Source organism: Erpetoichthys calabaricus, chromosome 1, assembly GCF_900747795.2.
Source record: "Erpetoichthys calabaricus chromosome 1, fErpCal1.3, whole genome shotgun sequence".
Classification (NCBI taxonomy): Eukaryota; Metazoa; Chordata; class Cladistia; order Polypteriformes; family Polypteridae; genus Erpetoichthys; species Erpetoichthys calabaricus.
In genome coordinates, this window is record NC_041394.2 from 354061562 (window position 1) to 354087666 (window position 26105).

Below are 26105 nucleotides of genomic sequence, written 5' to 3' on the forward strand. Positions count from 1 at the left end.
CTGAAGAGCTATGATGGAGAATTGTTCATCTACAGAAGGCTGCAAAGGGTTACAAAGTCACCTCAAAGATTTGGGATATCCATCAGTCTACTGTTAGGCAAGTTGTCTATAAATGGAGACAATTTGGTATTGTGGTTACTCTGCCTAGATGTGGGTACCCTGCCAAGATGACCCCAAGAGCACAATGCAGTCAGCAATGAGGTAAAGAAGAACCCTAGAGTGACAGCAAAGGACTTGAAGAAGTGATTAGAATTGGCTAACATCTCTGTTCATGAGTCAAGTATACGCAAAACATTGAACAAGAAAAGAAGTCCATGGCAGGACACCAAGAAGGAAGCCACTGCTATCAAAAAAGAACATTGCTGAACACCTGAAGTTTGCGAAAGAGCTCTTGGACACTCCACAACAGTACTGGTAAAAAATTTTTGTGGAGTGATGAAACCAAAATGGAACTATTTGGGAGGAACAAGCAGAACTTCATTTGGTGTAAAAAGGGCACCGCATATCAACATCAAAACATCATCCCTACAGTCAAGTATGGTGGAGGGAACATCATGATTTGGGCCTGCTTTGCTGCATCAGGGCCTGGACCGCTTGCCATCATGAAGGGGAAAATTAATTCACAAGTTTATCAACAAATTCTCCAGGATAATGTCAGGGTGTCTGTACATCAACTTAAGCTCAGAGGCTGGGTGATGCAACAGGACAATGAGCCCAAACATCGCAGCAAATCCACAGCATGGCCCAGTCAGAGCCCACATCTCAATCCTATTGAATGACTTGAAGAGAGCCATACACAGAAGACAACCAAAGAATATGGAAGAGTTAAGGCAGTTCTGCAGGGAAGAGTGGGCTCAAATTCCCCCCACACGATGTGCAGGTCTGATCTGCAGTTACAGGAAGTGCCTGGTTGAGGTCATTGCTGCCAAAGGAGGGTCAAGCAGTTATTAAATCCCAAGGTTCACTTACTTTTTCCACTGCCACTGTGAATGTTGAATGCGTTTGTAAAAGAAGACATGAAAGAGTAGAATTTGTTGTGTGTCATTGGCTTAAGCTCATTGTGTAGATCAGTACATGTGACTTAGATGAACATCACATCACTTTTTATGACCAATTCATGCAGTAAACCAGATCATTCCAAAGGGTTCATACTTTTGACTTTGACTGTATATAAATATTGTTTGACCTCATTATTTTGGTGGATTTGATTTTGTTCTTCTCCGTGCCATTTTAATGAGGATATATTTCCTTAAAGTGACCCCTTTCATTGCATCAGTAATGAAACAAAACAGCTAATGTATAAATATGGTGGAACAGACACAAAATGATCACTTTGGTGGATACATAAAACAAATATTGCAGTTTAGTGGTTGTTTAGTTTATATAACAAGTAGACAGGTTTGTTTGGGGTTGAGGCTCATTTTTTAAAGCACTTAGTATTCAGTTTTCCACTTAACTTGGTGCTCGGTATTATTTTGATTTTCCAGTTATGATCTTTACCTCTCTGGCTACACTTGGGGTCCTGTGATCTTCTTATCTTCTGGTATCTCTGCTCTCACAGTGAATCTTGAGTACTTGCATCTGTTCTGAAAATTCTGGTGGAAGAGTTTACTTTAAAAGGTCCAATGAAAAAGTCTTAAAAGTATTCTCAGATGATCAGATCTGAACTCCTCCTTTGCATTTCTGTTTATATCTTCTTTCCTTTCGTGTTTCTGTTAAAATTCTGAATACTGCAATTTCAACTGCTGTATTTCAGCTAAGACTTTGTTATCTCACTTCATCTGTGTCACTTTTCTGTGCAGGATCTTCATTTTTTCTCCTCTTGTCCCTTGGTTCTCCTTTGTGAAGTCTACTGTGTCTGTTAAGACTAAAAATACGTGAAAATCGTTTACCACACTCGGAACACCCATAAGGATTGTCTCCAGTGTGCATTCTCTTGTGGATCTCAAGATACCTCTTCTCCAAAAATGTTCTGCCACATTCAGAACAGCAATGCAGCTTCTCTTGGTTATGAATCTTTGTATGTCTCAAAATACTGCACCTTTTTGTGAATTTTTTGCCACATTCTGAACAGCCATACAAGTTTTCTCCGGTGTGAGTTTTTATGTGACACTGAAGACTGGTAGTTCGTGTGAATCGTTTGCCACATTCCAAACAGCAATATGGCTTCTCTCCAGTGTGGATTCTAATGTGTCTCTTAAGACTACTTCTGTCACAGAACTGTTTGCCACATTCAGAACAGCAATACGGCTTCTCTGACAAGTGAATTGCTTTGTGCCTCTGAAGATGGCTATTTTCTAAAAATACTTTGCCACATTCAGAACAGCAATGCAGCTTCTCTCCCGTGTGAACTCTTAAGTGTCTCCTAAGATTACTGCTCTGAGAAAATTGTTTGCCACATTCTGAACAGCAATGTGGCTTCTCTTCAGTGTGGGTTCTAGTGTGGCGTTTAAGACTGTTAGATCGAGAGAATCCTTTGCCACATTCCAAACAGCTATATGGCTTTTCTCCAGTGTGGATTCGAGTGTGTCTTCGAAGAGTACTCCGGTCACAAAATTGTTTGCCACATTCAGAACAGCAATACGGCTTCTCTCCCGTGTGAATTTTTCTGTGATTAAGAAGACTAGTACTCCGTGTGAACTGTTTGCCACATTCAGAACAGCCATATGGCTTTTCTTCTGTGTGACTTTTTTTATGTCTTTGTAGATTGGTGATTCGCGTGAATTGTTTACCACATTCAGAACAACAATACGGCTTCTCTTCTATGTGCATTTTTTTATGTCGCTGTAGATTGGCAGTTCGCGAGAACCGTTTACCACATTTGGAACAGCCATACAGCTTCTCTCCTGTGTGAACTCTTATGTGTCTCCTAAGATGACTCATCTGAGAGAATTTTTTGCCACATTCTGAACAGCGATATGGTTTCTCTCCAGTGTGAATTCTAATGTGGTATTTAAGACTGTTAGTTCGTTGGAATCCTTTGCCACATTCCAAACAGAAGTACGACTTCTCTCCAGTGTGGATTCGAGTGTGTTTCCAAAGGATGCTCTTCTCACAAAATTGTTTGCCACATTCCAAACAGCGATATGGCTTCTTTTCCATATGATTTTTTTTGTGCCTGCAAAGAGTGGCTTTTTCTGAGAACTGTCTTCCACATTCAGAACAGCAATAAGGCTTCTCCCCAGTGTGAATTTTTGAGTGCATCTGTAGACTGGTGATTCGTGTGAATCGTTTGCCACATTCATCACAGCAATACGGCTTCTCTCCCGTGTGAATTTGTGCATGTCTCTTAAGATTCTTCCTGTGATAGAATCGTTTGCCACATTCAGAACAGCAGTGAGGTCGGTTTCCTGAATAAAAGGGAAAAAATAAAGGGTTATTTCTAATCTGCTGTCTTATTATTGACATTACAAAACAACATTAAAGTAAATGCTGGTGGAATTTTATAACAACATTTTAAAAACATAAGCAATTGTAAGGCATAAATTGTACATGGAACAACATTAAACATGTTAATTAAATCCTCAGCACATGAGCACAATGACTGGAGTCAAGAAGTTGAAAGAGAGGCCGCGTGCGATTGATCCAATTGAACAAGCTGTCACATTTTGTATATGCAAAACAGAGAAACAAATAAAGTGACTTATTAATGCATGGACTACGGGGGCTGCTGTGGTCTGGGGAAACATCAGAAAATGGGAAAACCCAGAATCACTGCAGTTATTTGTGTCTGATCTGGATGGAAAGTGGCAGCCGAAATCAGCTTTGTGAAATTCTGGTGTCCTTTATAACTGGCTTATTCAAATGGCAGCCCACAGCCCTCCCAGAAACGCAGAGAAAAACACATTTCACAAGCCTTCAGAAATTCCTACAGTAGTGGAGACCAGGAGTGCAGTACTTTGTGATGTGCTTGGGTCACATCTGTGCAGTGGCGCAATCGGATCGCTGCAGTCTTGCAATAAAAAGACGGTGGGTACGCGTCCTGCGTGGGGTGCAAAGCATTTTAAGTAGTGAGAAAAACTCCATGCAACTATAAAGAATTCTTATACGAGTAAAATAATTATTTCAAAAGGGGAACACATTTTTATTGCTAATACTGTACACTAGTTTGTTTTTATGCACTTTGAGATGTGCCTGAGGTCAGATATGACCAAAATGTTTACATATTTTTTATTTCAAAAGTGGAAAAAAAGAAGCATTTTTACCAACTCAGATTCTGTTCACTTACAGCTTTTTTAACGCACTTTTTTAACGGACACACATATACACACACTGTTGTGGGGTACAAAATCTGCAATTTTTGTCTATATTTTCATTATATTTTGCTCAAGACAACAACATATGAACTTAATACAGAACACATCAAAGCATATCCTCTTCCCGAATTGTACCTCACTTTTAAAACAGCTGTTCAAGCAAAAGAGGAAGACATGCTGGTGCCTCAGGCGATTGATTACTTTATAACCTGAGAAAGGATGGACATCTGGGACAACAAGTTGCTAAATTGGTTTACAGCCTGGGAAAAGGAAGACATGCCAGTAGGTACTGAGCAACATCAAAAAGTGTTATTGTTTGGGAAAACGGACAAATTAATTAATTCATCATATTGACAGCCAGTCAATCAGAATATATAACAACCACATCTTGCAAAACCCCCTGGTAGAATTTTATAATAAATATGCGAAGAGCAACATCAGGGGGAAGAGGAAGATGAAGGGACGAAGACATCAGGAGAAGGAAACAGAGCAATGTCAGAAGAGGGTAACATCAATGTGTGGCCATTTCCATCTGATCATCAGGAAAGCATCTTATGACCAACAACGAGTGCGAAGATCACAAGCCACCTGCGACATTCATCCTTGTCATCTTTACTTATTTGTAAGCTTTTTCTAAAGACTAGATATATCCAGACTTTTACTATCAGTCCTATTTTCTATTATTCTTTGTTCCAGTGGTTATAATAATAAATACCACGCTGCTTTTAACTTTCGATGCTTTGTCTTAATGTCTATAGAGTGATTGAAGTAATAAGTTTGATTTCTTTGAGCACCTGGTACAGCTGGAGGTTTGCCATTACCTCTGTGCTGCGAGGTTTATTAAGGCTGAGGGTGAGAGCTCCACCCAATAGAAGGGAACAGAATGTAAAGTAAGGCATTCTTGGCTGATAAATGGCCGATAGTCAAGGATGCTGAGACTTTGTATGTGTAAATGTATTCTTGTAGACCAAAAGTAATATTTAGGTCTGAGATATCATTGAAACATCATATGTTGTTCATGCTGATAAGAAGTAATTCTCTTGAAGTGCTGAGAGAGAGAGACAGGCTGTGCTACTCCTAAAGCACTTGTGTGGTTTAAAGTGCTAAAGGTTAATCAGTGTGTGTGTGTGTGTCATTCATGGGGCACTGTTGAGTTTCTGTGTGTATGCGTATAGCTATTTATGTGTGTGTTAATCTTAAGGTGCGACAGTAGATCAACCCGGTAATGAACTTGACAAGTACAGTTACCCCTAGGTAAAGGGTAAGTAGAGGGATATACCACGATAATACACACGTACACACAAGGAATAATGAAAATATTCCTCTCTGCAGCTCAGAGCCTCATTGACACAGCGTGCCTGCCCATGAGCCGTGTCCCAATGTACCTCACCAGTATTTTCCAACCTCTTACATGTTCTCCTGCTCTGACCCCACTCCATGAAGTGAATTAGGTGGATAGGATTGGTGAGCTGTGTTGGGCCCAATGGCCTGTTCTCATCTGGAGTGTTTCTAACATTCTAAGGTTCTTTTCTCTTCACTCTGTACACCTCAGATTATGAACATAAAACCAGATTATGTCACGTGCAGAAGATCAGAGAGGAATATGCACTTTAGAACAATGGAACAATGTAGACTACAGCAGGCCATTCAGCCCAAGAAAACTCAATGTTCCTGTCCACTTAATTCATCTAAAATAACATCAAGTAGTGTTTTGAAAGTCCCTAAAGTCCTACTGTCAGCCTCACTACTTGGTAGCTTATTCCAAGTGTCTGTGGTTCTCTGTGCGAAGAAGAACTTCCTAATGTTTGTGTGACATTTCCCCTTAACAAGTTTCCAACTGTGTTCTCATGTTCTTGATGAACTCATTTTAAAGTCACCGTCTCGATCCACTGGATTAATTCCCTTCATAATTTTAAACACTTCAGTCAGGTCACCTCTTAATCTCCATTTTCTTTAACTGTAAAGGCTCAGCTCTTTTAATCTTTCATCATAACTCAAACCCTGTAGCCCTCAATCAGCCTCGTCGCTCTTCTCTGGACCTTTTTTAGTGCTGCTATGTCCTTTTTGTAGCCTGGAGACCAAATCTGCACACAGGACTCCAGATGAGGCCTCACCAGTGTGTTATAAAGCCTTGAGCAGAACCTCCTGTGACTTGTACTCCACACATCTTATGGCGTGTATTGATAAGAGGGATATGGCGGAGGAGAGGACTCAGGTGGACTACTTGGTTTGTTCATTCTGCTTCAAGAATCTGCAACTTAACATCCGCAAAAATCCAAGAAAATGTTTACTGCCTTTTGCTGCATCAAAGAGCCTCTGTGTTCTGGTCACTGTTCACAGAGTGCTTGTAGAGGTGGTGCACTGCTACCAGAACTTCAGGGGGTCCACATCAATAAATGTGCTTACATGGCTATTCACAGAAACACAGTTTTTAAAATGCCATATAAATGCTCATTCCAGTTATGGAAATCGGATTATTGGTTTGTGAGAAACCAGTTTAACATACTGTGGGTAGATTTCTCTTGAGTATACGGCCATGGAAACCCTTAACCTGTAAGGACTGAGGGAGTCCCAAAACACTTTCAAAAATTGCCCACTTTGGGGGACACCATCAAAAACCCCAGACTAAAAACCCCAAAGGGCCTTTTATAAGATAAAAATGTTTATTTGCCAATACATGAACCTCTAGAGGAAAATCAGAAGGAATTGGCAAGGCAAGCCACAGTGAACAAAGTCCGAATGCAGAATCTAAAAATGGTAGTCAAAAACCGAAATCACAAAACACAAGCCCAGCTCTCCACTCCCGAGCAAGTTCAAAATGAAGGAAGGCCCGCCCACAAATAGGGCAGAGGGCCGTCCCGGGCAGTGATTGGCAGGTGATCCCGCCCCCTTGGGCAACACACAGCCATTAATGTCTAACAACAAAAGTGAGTACACCCTTAAGTGAGAAATGTCCAAATTGTGCCCAATTAGCCATTTGCCCTCCCCGGTGTCATGTGACTCGTTCGTGTTACAAGGTCTCCGGTGTGTTACATTTGGTGTTATCGCTCTCACACTCTCTCATACTGGTCACTGGAAGTTCAACATGGCACCTCATGGCAAAGAACTCAGAGGATCTGAAAAAAAGAATTGTGGCTCTACATAAAGATGGCCTCAGCTATAAGAAGATTGGCAACACCCTGAAACTGAGCTGCAGCACGGTGGCCAGGACCATACAGCAGTTTAACAGGACAGGTTCAACTCAGAACAGGCCTCACCATGGTCAACCAAAAAGGTTGAGTGCACGTGCTCAGAGTCATATCCAGAGGTTGTCTTTTGAAAATAGACGTATGAGTGCTACCAGCATTGCTGCAGTGGTTGAAGGGCTAGGAGGGGGGTCAGCCTGTCCGTGCTCAGACCACACGCTGCACACTGCAATAAATTAGTCTGCATGGCTGTCGTCCCAGAAGGAAGCATCTTCTAAAGATGATGCACAAGAAATGGACATGGATTACTGGAACCTGTGGTCTGATGAGACCAAGATAAACTTATTGGGTTCAGATGGTGTCAAGTGTGTGTGGCGGCAACCAGGTGAGGAGTACAAAGACAAGCGTGTCTTGCCTACAGTCCAGCATGGTGGTGGGAGTGTCATGGTTTGGGGCCACATGAGTGCTGCCGGCACTGGGTAGCTACAGTTCATTGAGGGGACCATGAATTCCAACATGTACTGCGACATACTGAAGCAGAGCGTGATCCCCTATTGAGCATCTGTGGGGAAGGTGGAGGAGCGCAAGGTCTCTAACACCCACCATTTACATTTACATCATTTAGCAGACGCTCTTATCCAGAGCGACTTACAACAGTGTTTGTTAGTTTTTTTCGCATACCCCTTGTGGTCAGAGCGCAGGGTCAGCCATTGTACAGTGCCCCCTGTACAATTACAGGTTAAGGGCCTTGCTCAAGGGCCCAGCAGAGTAGGATCTCTTTTTGGCACTGACGGGGATTCGAACCGGCAACCTTCGGGATACCAGCGCAGATCCTTAGCCTCAGAGCCACCACTCCGCCCCACCAGCTCTGTGATGTCGTAATGGAGGAGTAGAAGAGGATTCCAGTGGCAACCTGTTGTGGCTCTAGTGAACTCCATGCCTGAGAGAGTTAAGGCAGTGCTGGAAAATAATGGTGGCCGGCCACACAAAATATTGACACTTTTGGCACAATTTGGACATTTGTCACTTAGGGGTGTACTCACTTTTGTTGACATTAATGGCTGTGTGTTGAGTTATTTTGAGGGGACAGCAAATTTCCACTGTTATACAAGCTGTACACGAACTACTGTACATTCTGTCAAAGTGTCATATCTTCAGTGTTGTCCCATGAAAAGATATAATAAAATATTTACAAAAATGGGAGGGGTGTACTCACTTTTGTGAGATACCGTAAATGTTGATAAGCTCAACATAGATAAGCACTGGCGAGGTGTTGCAGTTACATGTGCTAAAAGTAATGTGCTTCACATACAGCAGTTTTGATTACTTTTTAAAATTAAGAGTAACCTAACGTATTATTATTTTTTTATTGTAGTAAAAATCCCAGCATTACTCTTATTCCAGCAGCGCTGGGTGTAAAGCAAGAAGCACATGGACGGTGCCAAGGCTTCTTATCCGCTTGTTGCTTTGTTTAAGTTACGCGCTCAGCATTTCTTGCATTTCCTGTCACCCTACCCTTACCCAGATCTTTGTAGACACGTGACCCACATGAAATGTATGTTCCAAATAACGATAACTTTTTTAGCCTATACAGCTCTAGGTACCTCACTCCCTTGTAAACTAGGCTTGAGCCGAGAGATTATTTTGGCCGAGTTGAGCTCCTTCGAGGGGCGGTCTAGCAGGCTGCTTGTGCTGATCAACACATTTACAAAACAAAAGACGCTGATGGAGAGGTGTGAAAGGATTTAAGGTGGTCCAGGATTATGAGGTTTTTCATAGGCTTCAGGGATTCTAGGGTTAATAAATGCCAGAAACCTGTTCAAGCCCATCAGGAAACCAGGTAAAGGTCAAGTGAACAACAAAGAACAAGAACATTCTGGGTGATGGTTCAAGAAGCTGGCTGACTGTCATGTACCCAGTAAGTCTTGACAGATGTCACGCATACAGGAAACTCAAGAAGTGTTGGATTGGATTGGAATTAGCAAGAATATAGCAGAATTGAGACTTTTATTGAGATATTGTGAAGAAGGGGGCTGAACCCACCCCTAGAAGATGCAGTCTCTTATCTGAAACCCCCTCCTAAACACTGTGATGGACAGCCGGCAGCTCAACCCGGCCAACACACCCAGGATACTAGATGGTGACTTCCCTGCAGCTCAGCGGTGCCGCAGATTCCTGCGGAGCACTATAGGAGATGGAGTTTGGCTTCACAGCCCCGCTGAGTACCGTGGGTGCCGCTGCAGTGACACACGGGGATTTCCATTTCCAATACAGATATACAAATACAAGTCTCCATCTGACCTGGAAGTGCTGATGAGTCACATGGACGGAAGAACAGAAGCACTTCCGGGTCAAGGACTATATAAAGGACTAGTGGAGACCCAGCAGAGGAGTCGGAGTTGGGAGGGAGTGTGACAGAGCTGCTGGGAGGAGAGAATTGTATTTATTGTATTATTTGTATTGTATTTGGTGGATGTGGTGCGTTGAAGGCACTACTGCTGAAAAGAAAAGAAAATCTGCTTAGTGCTTTTACACATGTGTCCAGGGCATCTGTCTGTTGGGTTTCATGGGGCAACAGCGCCCTCTAACATCCACAGCTGATACAATGGGAACAAATACAGGATTTTTTACCTCCTCTTTGCTCCATTAGCTGCTGCATTGCTGCTGTGGCGCGCACGATCTACTTCTCGCTGCGCTTCGTACATTTAAAAGTCTGAACAGCTCCTGTCCTGTGATCTCATTGCTTTGTCTCTCTTTTACCCCGCAGACATCCTCTGCTCCTGTTGGGGGGTCCCGCTCCCGAGGCGCGCCCCTTTGAAGAGGAAGATGTTTTTCTATTCTTTTTAATTGAGAGATGGAACTTTCCCCTCTGTCTACACACGGAGCTCGTTTTACTTCTCAAAGAGACATACATTTGTTTGAAGTGTTTGAGTAACGCTCCCGTTTCTAATGTCCTGTGTGTTTCTGTGCAATTCTGTGACCCAAGCGCGACAATATGTTATTTGGGAATGAAGGGCTAATGAACCAATCAGATGATGGGTGTGTAAGCCAACAAACCAATCAAAGTACATGCCAGGTGAGGTGTATGCATCAATTCAGCACTCTTATCTGTTGTCATTTGTAAATATCGACCCTCAGCTCATATTCTTTGACCATTTTCTGACAAACTCTGCCCAGGGTTATCCCTTAGTAGGAGGCTGTAACGGGGACGCAGCCTCTTCAAGATTTGCTAAAGAGATAAATAAGGATGAAGTGGATAAGCTTCCTCCTGCCTGGTTCTTTGGTTTGATTAACTATTCTATTTTAGGACAAGATTTCTTTATTTAATCCATTTCTACCACAAAAAAAGGACCTACAGAAATGTCTAGAACTCAATATGTTTCTTCTACTAAAAGGAAGACACAAGAACGGTGTTTGTGGAAGGACAACACAGAGGAAATCACTATGATCTAAAACAGAAACACATTGCCTATTTCAAGCTTGCAAAAGGATACCTGGTTGCTGCACAATGGAGAAAGCTCTGTCGATGAAGGAGACAACAGTTGAACTCCCAAAACCCAACGGTGTGGGGATCATCCCAGTTTGTGGCTGTTTTACTGGTCACCCCCTCATGAGGGCTGTCGTCTTTTACACTTTCACAGACTTCTCTTCAGCCTCTTCTTTAATGTCCACTGGCCCCAGTGCACAGTCCTCATCCTTAATGCAGAGACTCTCCTGGTTAGGGTGGACGGGCTCCCACTCACAGTCTGGACTGTAACTGGTCACCCTGCTATCATTATCATCAAATACAAAATGTTATCCAGAAATCTGAGAGCAGAATGCCAGGTTAGTGGAAGCGTAATAGAATTTGGGCGATAAAACGAGACAAGGAGGAATTCCGCAAGGGCAAGTCTGACTCAGTCCAGAGCTCAACAAAAGTGGAGATGCTGTGGTTTGACCTGAAGAGATTGGTGGGATTCTATCAAAGAGTTGAACAAATCTGGAAAGGAAGAATGGGCTACAATTCAAGGGCTGATCCAGAGCTACAGTTAATGTTTGGTTGGAGTTTATTGGAAGTGAAGGAAGGTCAACCCGGTAGTGACAGTCCGGGCTATTAATGTTTAAATGATTGACTGGTTTAAGACTAATGTGTTTGTCTGTTATGTGGACTTAGCTGAAGTTCCAGAACACACTGTTAGAAGTAACTAACAGGAGAACTCCAAAGGGTTAACAAACTTCTTCATGCAACTCTATTTTTTTTTTTTGTAAAGCCCTCTCTACAGAGGACATGCTTAGAGTGTTTGCACAAATGTCCGACTAGAACAGAAGAACCGCATGGTGTCAAACCTCATCGAACAAACAGCAAACATTTCTACAACTTGCCTGAAGAAGGGGCCTCCAACGTCTGCACATTTAAATAATAAATGGCGTCATTTTGCTTCATTACGTTTCCCACCACCCTTTCAGGCCCATAAACCCCCAAGACTTAACACTTACTTTCTCCAGACGGATTTGAAGGTGGCGACTGATTTCCCAGAGTTCTGTCAGATGGACGTTCTTCAGTCCTCCTTGCGTCAGACTGTAAGGGTTCAGACTTCACTTTGACAGAAGGCAGCAGGGATGAAGAGGGGCTGCTTGGAAAAGAGACTAACCTGGTCACCGCTCCATCTCGACACCCAGAATGAGGGCTGTTGTCTTTAACACTTTCACGTTTGTGTGTCTTAATGCTGGCAGACTTCTCTTCGTCTTCTTCTTTAATGTCCACTGGCCCCAGTTCACAGTCCTCGTCCTTAACGCAGAGAGTCTCCTGTTTAGGGTGGACGGGCTCCCACTCACAGTCCTCCTCCTTAATGTTTATGGCCCTTTGCTCCATGAAATTCGTGTCAGCTTCACACGTCTCCTCTTTCACATCCATCCAGATGTTTTGAGTAAACTGTGGAAAGAACGGGATTTAAATTCCATCAAAACTGCACTATTCAGATCTAAAGACGTTTTGATTTCACTTTACAAGGGTTACATTAACATTACATTTGACAGCTGATTGTAATGCATCACTCTTCATAACAAATCATCACATGTAAAACACATTCTGGAGTGCAGGGAAGATCCAACACTCTGGCAGATGACCACCTCACTGAGTTGTGAGTCAGGAGTATTCACTACTTGGACTAATCATACAGTCCTGATGGTGGTCCTGGAGTTGTATCATCAGTTGTTTTGAGGGATGTTTCCACAAGTAGGGCTGTGTTAAGATACAAACGTGTCAGAAAGGGGGAAATGGAAACTTAACATGCTGGAACTGCATGGTTTAAGACAGGAGAAGATGAGCAGGTAAAACACTGGGTTTGCTAGCTTAGGCTGACATGCGTCACTGATGATGCTCACCACCTTCTACTTTTAAATTGGAGTCAAACAAAAACCGAGGAAAAGCAATCATTAAAATTCCACTCAGGTACCCTTTAACCCATTGAGCCAATCATGAGGTTTGATTTCAGTAGCAGACTGAAAAAAAAAAAAGAAAACACCAGCCCTCTGTCACGTCTTAAAGTGTCTTCTTCTGTTGAATTGTGAACGTCCCTTCTTCAGAAGTAAAGAGCTCTTTGAGCTGACTTTAGCTTCATCGCACTGCCATTACAAGGATGGATGCTAACAGAGTTTAACAGTAAGGCGGGCCACTGGATTAGCTTCATGTGTTAGTTGTTATGACATGTAGGACTATTCTGAGATTAGAAGATGACCAGAAGTCAAAATTGTGGTCAGAGCCAGAAAGCACAGACAGTAAAGCAACCAGAAGGGGAGAATCAAAAATGAGACCTGATGCTAGTCATGTTCTTGTTTATAAACTAAACACACTAGGTGTCCAGGTGGGGAGGCTAGGGGTAGCGTCGGCCTAGAGTCCTTGACTGTGATCTTTGGCATGCACTCGAGTGATTCGCTGCTGAGTGTGAAGCAGCCGAGATGAGGATCAGCACCTCCTAGTCGGAGGTCATGGTCCTCTCTTGGAAAAGAGTGGCTTACTCTCTCCAGGTGTGGGGAAGCAACTGTCTTTAGTGGAGGAATTTTGGTATCTCAGGATCATGTTCACAAGTGATGGAGAAGGAGAAAGTGAGATAAAGAAGTGGACTGGAGTAGCGCATGCTGTACTGGTCAATGGTGGTGAACCAGGAGTCTAAAGGTGAAAACAAACTCAGTTTACAAGATGTTCTACATCCCTGTCCTCCCTACTTTCATTTGTAGTGACCGAAAGAATAAGATTGTGAATACAAACAGCGGAAATGGGGTTTTTCACAAGGTGGCCTGGGCTGACACACCATGTTAAGGTGAGAGGCTCAGAGATTCAGGAGAGCACAAGTGTAGAGTTGCTGATCCTCCGGATCGAGGAGAGCCAGCTGAGCTACTCTGGACACGTGATAAGGACACCCCTAGAGCTTCTCTGAGCGGAGACCTGGCAACAAATCCAGGATACACTGAAGTAATCACCTACCTGGAACGGCCTTTCCCAAGGTTTCTTCCATTTTTTCCCCTACTAGGGTTTTTTTGGGGAGTTTTTCCTCGTCTTCTTACAGTGTCAAGGCTGGGGGGCTGTCAAGAGGCAGGGGCTGTTAAAGCCCATTGCGACACTTCTTGTGTGATTTAGGCTACGCAAAAATAAATTGTATTATATTGTATCTTTTAGCTGGCTTGGGAACACCTGAGTAATTACCAGGGAAGAGAATCTGTGCTCGGTGACAGGGAAGTGTGGGCTGACCTGCTTGCACTGCGACTTCCACCATGAAAAGATGATTCAGAAGATAATGAGATGAGAAGGTTTCTCCACCCCGTGATAATGTGTAATAGAGGAGTGTATGATTGGACGATTTTAGAATGTGAGCAATCTTAAAGACATCCACAATCTAATTTTCAAGCGAATCGCACAGATTGTGATCTTTTAAATTCTTCTAATCTCTCTCTATATTATATAAAAAAATCCAACATCTGTCTGTCTGCTTTCCACAGGAGAACTACTTAACGGATTTAGATCAGGTTTTTTCTCTATAATTTGCTTGAACATTGCAGTTAATTTTGCAACTTCTCTCATCGTGCTATGTATTATAGTTCACTTGTGGTACCGATTTATTTGCACGACTCCTAGAGAGATGCAGTGGGCCGAGGCCCTCCTCACTAATGCACCATCCTCAGGATGTACCTTACATCCGCTTAGCTAGCGAACGAGAGAACTACTTAACGGATTTAGATTGTGTTTTTTCTCTATAATTTTCTTTAACATTCCGGTTGATTTTGCGACTTCTATCATCGTGCTAAGTATCATAGTTCACTTGCAGTACCGATTTATTAGCGCAAATCAGCTAGAGACGCAGCAGGCTGTGGGGAGGGGTACAGGGCCCTCCTCACTCACGCGTCTGCCTCGGGCACTTGACGAGTTTGAGTCCGGATATTCACATTGAAAAGGGAGATCGCAATTCAGATCGAAGATCATGATTTTGTGTTAAAAGGATCGTGATACGAGTGTTTCGAAAGATCGCCCTTCCCTAATGTGTAACTGTGTAATATAAACCTCACCATATTCATACTGTCACATCCCACCATGTAATGCGTGTGACGATCGCAGTCATATGGTTCATCGAGCTGAAAGAAATGAAAAAAAAAAATTCAATACACTGAAATGAACTCAAAGACAAATTGTATGGTTTGTTTAGGGGTGAAAGAGTGAGATAAATAAAATACACACAGTGTCTAAATTGGGTCATTGCATACATGCATTGATTTTGCTAGGATACGTTAGAGGAAACAAACTACGGCTAGTTCTTTGTAATCCAAATCTAATCTGTTCCAGAAAACATCGGAGAGAGAATTTTCAGATCGACAAGAGACTCCATGTCAATACGTTCAATAAGAACACCACAATACTACACAGTATCAGAGAACAACTACGACTTCGGTTAACATGATAATGAAGATATCCTGTAATTTAAAGAAACAATGACAACACTTCATGAATATGTAAAACGTGACAAAATAAAACACAGTAATGAGCCTCACTGGACTGCCGGCTCGTTTAAACAGCTTTGATGGCACACGTATGCAACTTCAGAAGAGCCCGCTTTGGGTATGGCACTTACAGTACCCTCCATAATGTTTAGGACAAGTCAGCTCAGGTTGGGTTGCCACACAACAGAACAGCTTGGGACCTTGGTTGGCGATTCATGGAAGACACGTGGTCCAATCCCACCGTCCGGAAAAGACCCTCTATGTGCCAAAGCCAGGTGTTACATGGGCCTGGTCCAGCCACTCGGGCCCTCAACAATGAGGATCCTGTGAGCCAAGTCAGCCTCGGGGAATCGCGCCACATGGCCGTAGTGCTGTAACTGATGCAGGTCATGTGCCTCATTCAGGACTCCGTGAGCAACACAAAAGTCAAACCAGCAGCACCCAAGGATTCTCTGAAGAGACACAAGGAGTCCAGTCTTCATCTCAGGTCACTGGATAGCGTCCATGTCTCACAAACAGGAAGCACCAGGACTCTCAAGACTTGGACCTTCGTCCTTTTGCATAGATCTAAGGAGCGCCACACACCCATTTCTAGTGAACTGATGACCCCCCCCATGTTCTCCTAATCCATCTACTGATTTCACAGGAAGAGTCACCAGAGACATGAAATGTCACTGCCAAGGTAAGTAAACCTCTCGACAAGGTCAACACTATCTCTGCAGACAGACCCAATGCTGATGGCCGTGCCCAAGAGGTCATTAAAGGCCTGGCTCTTTGGTTTTTATCAGGACACTCGCAAGCCCAGACACTCAGACTCCTCACTCAGTCTCTTGAGCGTTCTGATCAGAGCCTCCATTGACTCCATGAAGATCACAGCATTGTCAGCAAAGTCAAGACCCGTGAATCTTTCTTCACCAACAGATGCCCCACAGCTGCTGGACCCCACAATCCTTGCCCAACACCCAGTCCATACAAACACTGAACAGAGTAGGAGCTGAACACACACCACTGATGAACCCCAGAATCAACTGGGGAAAAACACAGAGGTCCTGTCTCCACTCTGCCCAGCACTCCCAGTACCAGTATACAGGCGGGCTAAGTTGCTGGATAGATGTTTAGGACAAAGACTCATTGTCCTCAATTTCACCCTCTGCTCCACAGTTTACAATTACAACTCAGACGTTATGATTAAAGAGCACACTGCAGGCTGTCATTTAAGGGGATTTGCACATTTTGGTCACTTAACACTTATTCTACACGGTCTCCCCATTTCAGGGCACCATAATGTTTGACTGTTGGTGTCACAGCTGTTTGTGAGTCCTCAGGTGGGTTTCATGACTTCATAAGATACCTCAGCTTGCTTCTACCCTTTGGAGTTTGTAGCTGCCATTGTGCAACATGAGGACAAGAGCTGAGCCAACGAAAGTCAAAGACGCCATCATGAGGCTGAAGAACAAGAATACAACCATTCAAGACATTGATAAAACCATAGGATGCCTAAAATCAACTGTCTGGAAGATCATGAAGAAGAAAGAACACACTGGTGGGCTCAGTAATCATGAAGGGACTGGTAGGCCAAGGAAGACCTCCACTGCTGAGGACAGAAGTATCCTCACTAAGGTCAAGAAAAAGTCTCAAACTCCTGAGCAACAGATCCTACACAGACTTCAGGGGGTCGGTGTGTGTGTGTGTGTGTCAGAGACTAGAAACACAGAGGACACACTGCAAGATGGAGACCACCAAAACAGGATGGCCAGATTACAGTTTGTGTAGAAGGGTTTAAAAGAACCTGCAGAATTCTGTACAAATACAACAAAGATGAACCTCATCAGAGTGATGGTGAGAGCAAAGTGTGGAGACCAAAACGAACTGCTCAAGATCCAAAGTAGACCACCTCATCCATTAAACATGATGGTGCTGGGGATGTTACGGCCTGGGCAGGTATGGCTGCCATGTCACACTTCACCGATGATGGACCTGCTGACGGTACAATGAATTCCCAGGTGGATAGAAACATCTGCTCGAGTTCCAGTAAAGGCCTCCAAACTCAGTGGACAGGCGCTTCACTCTACAAGGTGATGACCCACACACACTGCTGAGGGGACACCCAAAGCTAAAAAATGGAAAATTCTGGAATGGCCAAACCAGTCACCTGATTCAATCCAACTGAGCAGGTCTTCCAGGAAACTGAAGAGGACAAACAGGAGCTGAAGATGGCTGCATGAGAAGCTTGGCAGACCCTCAGCACCTGGTGATGTCTATGAATCGCAGACGTCAAGCAGTCATTGCATGCTGGGATATGTGACAAAGTCCTAAATATGATGGTGGCTTTAACAGACCTGCCATTGCTGTGTGCCAAACATTATGGTGCCCTGAAATGGGGGGAGAAAGTGTTGTGTGACCGAAATGTCTGCAAAGACCCGTAAATGAAAGTCTGCAGTGTGTACTTTAATCACAATGTGTTTGATTTGTAACTGTGGAGCAGACGGGGTGGAAATCAAGGAAAAAAAATCGGTCTGTCGTGAACATGATGGAGGGCACCGTACACCGCCTGAGCGAGTTAATGAGCGGTGCTGTGCTCGTCTGCTTCTTAATCAAGTAGTTTGGTTACAAGTGGGCACACGGGTGAGTGTGCCAAGCTAAAACACGACTCTCATTGGCGAGTGTGGCAGGCAGGCATCGTGCTTGTCAGGAGGAGACGCTAAACACACTGTGTGGACCAACCGCTGCTTGTGCTTCTGTAAATGGAGTTCATGGGCTCGGTTAGACTTCTGTTTTATTGGAAGCATCTTACTGACTGGGATTTAACAGTGTGGCTGCTGCTGGGATCTTTAGGGGGAGCACTGGGGTGACAAATCCAACTCCAGTTTCATTCTTCACCCGCATATCATCAGAGTGTTCTTTTTATTTTTGGTAGCAGCAGTTGTCAACTGTCAACCCATCCACAGGGGACGCACAAGCCAGTGTGTTTCTTTGTGCCGATCCCAAGCCCGGATCAACATCAGGAAGGGCATCCGGTATAAAATTTTGCCAAATCAATATGCGGACAACAATACAAATATGGAAGAAGATGATCCACTGTGGCAAACCCTAACGGGAGCAGCCAGAAGAAGTAGTTGTCAACTGTCGTGTTCTCAGGTTTAAATACAGTTATAAATTGTTAATAACAGTGTTATCATTATTAATGATAATACATTTTAAGTATATGTATAATTACTATTATTATTATTAACTATTTATTGCCCTTTAAACAAGGGAGGGGCATTTAGAGTTTGAATTCAATCGGCACCATTTTCTTTTTATTTTAAGCTTTGTTAAATGAGCTTTGCTTTGCAGTGCGGTGGCTTTTAAATTTGTAATTCAAGTCACACACCGTTTTTTGGGTCATTTACGCTGAATTCGGTTTATTAGCTGCGAGATTTTCGACACCAAGTTTGATTCGTCTGTTACTTATTAAAAATGTGCTGCTAGCATGACTTATTGGGTACTACCGTGTTTCCCTGAAAATAAGTCCTAGTGTGATTTTCAGGCTGCTCTGTAATATGAGCCCAACCCCAAAAATAAGCCCTAATCGACATCGTCAGCTGAAAAGTAAGGCGCCTAAGGCCGGGTTTATACTTCACATGATATGACGTGTGTGCCTGAAACATCCATTAAATTCCCAGGACACCTTGGCACAATATCTCTGAAAAGGATGTTTAATGACTACATCCCTCAATCCGGGGATGCGCCCAATCCAGCAAGCATCGGACACGAGACAGAAACACAATCCCTGGACCGGGCATCAACTCATCAGAAGGTGAACACAATTACACTCACACACAAATGCTAGCATCATTTTAGCGTCACCAAATCCCCAAACCTTCATGTCTTGGGAAGGAAACCGGAGCTCACTGTGGAAACCCAGCAGGAAAACACGCAAACTCCAGGCAGTGAACACCAGCGATGTGACTCCCTGCGAGGCAGCAGCGCTACCGCCCTGCCACCGTGCCGCGCCCACATGTGTAATTATTATCAGTATTCATTGTTTAAATGAAGTTAACGACTTATCTGTAGAATGTAACATACATACTTTAATGCGTTTCATCATAAAAGTGATATCCAGTATAAACCTAAGGATTCTAAATGTGCAGAGAGCTGGAATATCATAAATGTACAGTAATGTGTTCTGTGTGGCGATTGCTGCTGTCCGTTCAGTAGGAAGCCCCAGAAGCACATAGCGATTAACAACTGAGTCGGTTTTAAGATGACGTTTATGACGGTCTGCTTTAATGATAAAGTAAACTACGAAGCTAAAGTGGACATTTCGAGGTTAAAGCCAAAATTTCTGCTTTAATCACAAATTAGAACTTTTCACCATGTCCTTAAATTTTTTTCTCTGTGGCTCAAATATGCTGCTGTGGAATATGCGATGCTTGAATATCAAAGCACCACGAATGCATTTGTGTGTCGGCATTGTGCTTCAACACATCGAACCATTCAGCAAACATCGCAGCAGGCACATCGATCCCGGAGGATCCACAAAGCGGCTGGAGTAGCAAGAAATTCACACTGGAATTCAGGGTTTGAATGTGGAGAGTTAGGACGAAATTGCAGAAGAAGATGACATTGACTGCATTTGGATAAATGTATATTGTTGTACACGAAAAAATAGAAGATATTCCCTGAAAATAATTGGTGACCCAGTCTTATGTTCAGGGAAACACAGCAGTTGAAATACCCGGCGTTACCCAGGAGGAAAATAAAGCAGGATTTCAGATGATGAAATAAAAATAATTCTTTGCATTTCTATAGCGCTCTTCTCACTGCTCAAAGCGCTCAGCAATTGCAGGTCGAGAGCCTAACAGAGCAGAGTCCCTATTGGCATCTTACAGGATTCAAACTGGCAGTGCAGATCTCTAGCCTCAGAGCCACCACTCAGGTTGATTTGATTCTATTACCACTACAATATTGTTAAAAGAAGAATAATGCAAGATGAAAATATAAATAATAAAACATTAAACCACCAACAAATAATAATACAGATCTTTCAGGATAAAACTGTCAGTTGCTTTTATGGAGCTCAGCAGAAACATTCAGAGCATCAACTGGATGATAAAGAGACAGACAGACAAGATTGTTACAGTCTGCTTTATAAAATTTAAAAGACCCTTTTAATGAGAGTACAGCATCAAGTCAGTGACACTTCTGGGCTGTTGATTTGGTCAGTGAAGTAGCAGAGTGGCTTGTTCATCAGTTTCAGCTGCTTTGGTGGACTAGAGGGGCAACACTGAGATGACCCCCAAAACAGGAATGAATGGTCTAACAGGTGGAGGCCACTGACATTTTTCCCTCCTTACCTGTTTTGTCACTCGTTTTGCATTTGGCTACGGTCATTGTCACTACTGGTAGCATGAGGCCATACCTGGACACTACAGAGCTGGCACAGGTAGTCCAACTTCTCCAGGATGGTGGGCACATCAATACGTGCCTCCCATTGCCAGAAGGTTTGCTGTGTCTCCCAGCACAGTCTCAAGGGCATGGAGGAGATTCCAGGAGACAGACAGGCAGTTACTCTAGGAGAGCTGGACAGGGCCCCTCGTAGAAGGTCCTTAACCCATCAGCAGGACTCACTGGTATCTGCTGCTTTGTGCAAAGAGGAACAGGATGAGCACTGGCAGAGCCTACAAAATGACCTCCAGCAGGCAGGTGTGAATATCTCTGACCAAACAATCAGAAACAGTCTTCATGAGGGTGGCCTGAGGGCCCAACGTTCTCTAGTGGGCACCGTGGAGCTCAATTGGCATTTGCAATAGAATACCAGAATTGGCAGGTCCACCACTGTTGCCCTGTGCTTTTCACAGATGAGAGCAGGTTCACCCTGAGCACATAATTAATAATAATAATAATTCATTACATTTATATAGCGCTTTTCTCAGTACTCAAAGCGCTATCCACACAGGGAGGAACCGGGAAGCGAACACACAATCTTCAACAGTCTCCTTACTGCAAAGCAGCAGCACTACCACTGTGCCACCTGTGAGGATGTGACAGACGTGAAAGGGTCTGGAGAACGTTATGCTGCCTGTGACATCGTTCAGCATGACCGGTTTGGTGGTGGCTCAGTGATGGTATACCTGGGGAGGCATATCCATGGAGGGACGCACAGACCTCTACAAGCCAGGCAACGGCACCTTGACTGCCATTAGGTATTGGGATGAAATCCTTGGACCCTTTGTCAGACCCTATGCTGGTGCAGTGGCTCCTGGGTTCCTCCTGGTGAACAACAATGAAGGAGGATGAAGGAATTGATCCCATTGACTACCCCCCCCCCCCCCCCCCCCCAAAACACACACACACACAATATCTTGACCTCAATCCAACAGAACACCTCTGGGTGGGACATTATGTTTCAGTCCATCCGACAACTCATCCTGTCCAGGAGCTCAGTGACACCCTGGTCCAGATCTGGGAGGAGATCCGCCAGGACACCATCTGTCATCTCATTAGGACGTTGTCAGGTGGGGGGCATACAAACTATGGAGTACAATTTGGAGTTGCAATGAAATTCCATCAAAATGGATTTGCCTGCCTACCTACCTCATCATTGTTTCCCTTTGATTTTCAGGGTGTCTTTGAGTTCAGCCCTCTCTCTGTCGGTTCATCCTTTGATTCCTAACACATCATCATACCAGTCCATAGCAGTAGAGATAGCCAGCAGGATTGTTCTCCCATTGAGATCTCATGTGTTTTCAAAGTGGTCCTTTCATTTTTTTTTGAGCAGTTTATTTAAGATGGCACCATGAAATTGTGAACTGGCTGCAGGTCATAGCAATAGAAAGAGTCGGTAATATCAGTCCTTGGTTCTCTCTGGGCGTCCCTGAATGAAGCTGTTATGGGGTCGCGCTCTCCAGTTACCATTAGATATGGTGCACTGGGAGAGATACGATTAGTGCAGTAATAGCATGAAAGCACATTTTAAACAGCGAGAGCACGAGACGCCATGATATGAACAGCTGAGCCCCGACTGCAGCGCACTCTTCATCCTCTCCTTGGACGGCTGGGCACTTTACAAAAAAACTCTTCACTGGGGGGACGCTATGGCACGTTAGCAGATGCGCATCCAGAACAGCAGGGTATTCAATTTTGATGACAAATTCTCAAGAGTCATAAAAGGAAATTGGTGGAATGGCTGCCGCAGTCGGGCACATAAAGGCCACCGTGTGAGGCGACCATCGAGCAGCCTTTACTTCGGGGGGCCTCATTAACAGCAGGTGCCATCATGAGGCATAAATTACAAAAAAAAAAAAAAAGAAAGGAAGAAAAATGGAACTGATTGGCGCAATGCAAACGGAAAAAGGAAATGATGGCAGACCTCAGGAGGAGCTGCGATTCTACCTTGGAGATTGAAAGAGCAAACGTCAAAGGAGTTTGACAAATCAAACAAGCAGAGGACAGAATTAAGAGTTGGCACTTCTTATGTGGGGTGCAGTGGTAACCTCGCAGTTAGGTGACCTTCTCAGGTTCGCTTCCCGGGTCCTCCCTGTGTCTGTGTGGGTTTCCTCCCACAGTCCAAAGACATGCAGGTTAGGTGCATTGGCGATCCTAAATTGTGTGCCCATGCGGTGGGCTGGCGCCCTGCCCAGGGTTTGTTTCCTGCCTTGTGCCCTGTGCTGGCTGCGATGGGCTCCAGCAGACCCCCGTGACCCTGTAGTTAGGATATAGCGGGCTGACTTCTTATGTGCCTTACATGGCTGCTCACCTACAGCTACATGGGGGTCTGCTGCCCCTGTGATGAAGCCTGATGTCTCCCATCAGTTACACTGCCTGCATTGGACTCAGCTGCTCAACACAAACGTTAAGGCTCTGGGGGTCCGGCCTGACTGGACAGACAGACAGACTGCAGTTGTTTTTAAAGGCCTTCATAATAAAAACAACTGTCTACTTCGGAACATTTCACCCCGAAATCAAAGAACTAAAATATACAATCTTAGGAAACGTGTGTGGTAAAATACTCCGCAAACCAGCACCATCGTGTACTTTTAAACAATTAGCATAATGTTTCTCCAGACCCCTTAATGCAGGTCTATTTTTTTTTTTTTTTTAAATGGGAGCCATATCAGCTACTGGAAACTTCCAGTCTGCAGACTCATGGAGGGTCACGTATAACAGGGGGCAACAGGAGTCAGCGGAAGTGTTTACAAATCACAAAAAGGTGCTTAGAGACGGAGGAGAGCAGCCACGTGGTACGAGTCTCAATCATCGTGTACAGACTTTTAAATCAATACAGAAGATGTTCAGATCTTCAGTTTCTTTTTCACCAATGTCATCTTGTGGAAGTGAATAATGCACAAAATAATCAAATAGTTGTGTACTTAGCACGGTACTAAACCTCTAATAAATCCCAGCTCCTCCCGGTGTTGTGGCCTTGTGCCACGGAGGTCTTGTTGTCCTCACAGCACCACGTGACGGACCAATCTGTTCTGGCTAACCCTAAAATGGGATTGGACAACCCATTACTGACCCTTCACGAACACTCAGAATGAAAGACAGCCCCACCCAGAAGAGGAATGCCAGGCGGTGTGCACCCAAAGGTGTCTGATGGCTCAGCACGATAGCAGCCACCGTATCATTTAGAAGTCCTTGGGAAAGGACTTGACATTAGCAGGTCGCGGCGGTGTCGTCACCTCTCTGTGCAGGTAATTAATGCATGCTGTCTTGTAAACACCACTAAAATTTCAATCTACCTGTGCTCGATGATCTTAATAAATTATTATGTTGCGTTTTTGTCGACCTTTCTGAGGAGACGTGTTACAACGAATATGATTTTACTAACCACTTGTATACGTCGACCCAGCCGCAGTCCCTCGCTAATTCGTGAACTTCATGCCTTTCCGCTGGCGTGTTATCTTGTTAGCATCGGTGCGGGTGGCCGACGTTTAGTGCGATTACGTGATTGAACAGACAGGTGCACGGAAGATGCAACGCGGGACAGTCACGTCGCTTCTCTATCGCTTTTATTTTAATCCTCACCCTCATTGTTTAAAACTTGTGGCACAACCGCGAGCAACGAGTGGCGAGCTTTGTCCCGTTAGTCCCAATAGCCAGTCCATCCCTGCAGGTAATGAAATGCACACCCGTGAAGTAACGATAGTAAAAAAAAATTTAAAAAAATCAAATTATTTTACTTCTTTTATCTCAACTCGAGACCTACAGTTAGTCGGGGCTCCTAGCTACAGTGGGTCTCACTCGAACGGGGTCAGGTGGTCACCAACCTGCAGCTCGCATCTCATTCAAGTCGCGTGCAGTAACTGCGAATGGAGCGAATGAGAACTCCCATATTCATTAAAAAATAAAAGTCGCCCCCAGACCCGGAGCCTTACCTTCTGTCCGTCTCTCGAGAATTCTTTGTAAACTCATCCGCACGTCTGTTCGACTGGCTCACTTGACCACAGCCTCCGCTCTCAAGCGCTAGGTTACACCATAGCTTTAGCGTCCGTCGCTCAAGATGACGTCACACACCCACGTGATGGGATGGTCTGCCGGTTTAAAAAGCCAGGCATGCGCAATGAAGAATGGGGCTTTGAGGAAAGAACACAAATGAGACGCGTGATTCGGATAGAAGACTCCCTCTGTGGAAATGCTCGACAGTTGTATTACAATGACATTTAGTGCTCAAATGATGCTAAATTAAAAAAAAAAAAAGAAAATCAGCGGACGAGATATAATAATCTAATAAAATCAACGGTCAAAATAACATAAACACGTCAAAATGATTTGCTAACTTCATATTTGGTTAAGTCTACGATTTATTTGCTTGATATGAACTTTGTACGACGAACAATTCTGAACTCACCTACACCACCAACTCATTATTTCTTTTACACATCGGCAGTCATTGCCTATGTGTGTGCAGTGCGTTTTTGAGTCATTCATTCTGAGTATACTAAGTGGATTTAACTTTATAGTTTAGCCTTTAATAAGTAACTACACCGTATCCCAAACTATTCAGTAGTACGTACACCTTGAAATTAGTGAAACAGATGCTACTTAACAGGGCGTTGCTCTGGCACAGAGTGCTGAGCGCTTTTAGCGTCCGCCCAGACAGCAAGCCTGTCAGCGACCAACTAAGCCGGCATCTACTGCGCATGACAAACAAGATGACGCACCACGTGTCACAGTCACCCTGGCTCACCCAGTGTCACAGACAACCATGAAACTTTTCTCGTCACTACTATATATATGTGTGTGTGTGTGCGCATATATATTATATACACACACAGTATATACAGTGCATCCGGAAAGTATTCACAGCGCATCACTTTTTCCACATTTTGATATGTTACAGCCTTATTCCAAAATGGATTAAATTCATTTTTTTCCCTCAGAATTCTACACACAACACCCCATAATGACAACATGAAAAAAGTTTACTTGAGGTTTTTGCAAATTTATTAAAAATAAAAAAGATGACAAATCCCATGTCCATAAGTATTCACAGCCTTTGCTCAATACTTTGTCGATGACCTTTGGCAGCAATTCCAGCCTCAAGTCTTGTTGAATATGATGCCACAAGCTTGGCACACCTATCCTTGGCCAGTTTCACCCATTCCTCGTTGCAGCACCTCTCAAGCTCCATCAGGTTGGATGGGAAGCGTCGGTGCACAGCCATTTTAAGATCTCTCCAGAGATGTTCAATCAGATTCAAGTCTGGGCT

The 26105-nt window shown here is 43.9% G+C and overlaps 1 protein-coding gene across 2 annotated transcripts; it reads right to left on the reverse strand.

The window, feature by feature from the left end:
* Positions 1-1263: 1263 nt before the first annotated feature.
* On the reverse strand, positions 1264-24895 carry LOC114668491 (gastrula zinc finger protein XlCGF26.1-like). Of its 2 annotated transcripts, XM_051925928.1 has the most exons (3): positions 24772-24895; positions 12073-12353; positions 1265-3350 (listed from the first exon to the last, which is right to left on the reverse strand). In XM_051925928.1, the coding sequence occupies exon 3, from the start codon at positions 3202-3204 to the stop codon at positions 1768-1770; it is 1437 nt and encodes a 478-aa protein (XP_051781888.1). In that variant the 5' UTR covers positions 3205-3350; positions 12073-12353; positions 24772-24895; the 3' UTR covers positions 1265-1767. The 2 variants fall into 2 exon arrangements, with proteins under 2 accessions (XP_028680098.2, XP_051781888.1); XM_028824265.2 differs by lacking the exons at positions 12073-12353; positions 24772-24895 and having other exon boundaries at positions 1264-3873.
* Between the last annotated feature and the right edge of the window lie 1210 nt (positions 24896-26105).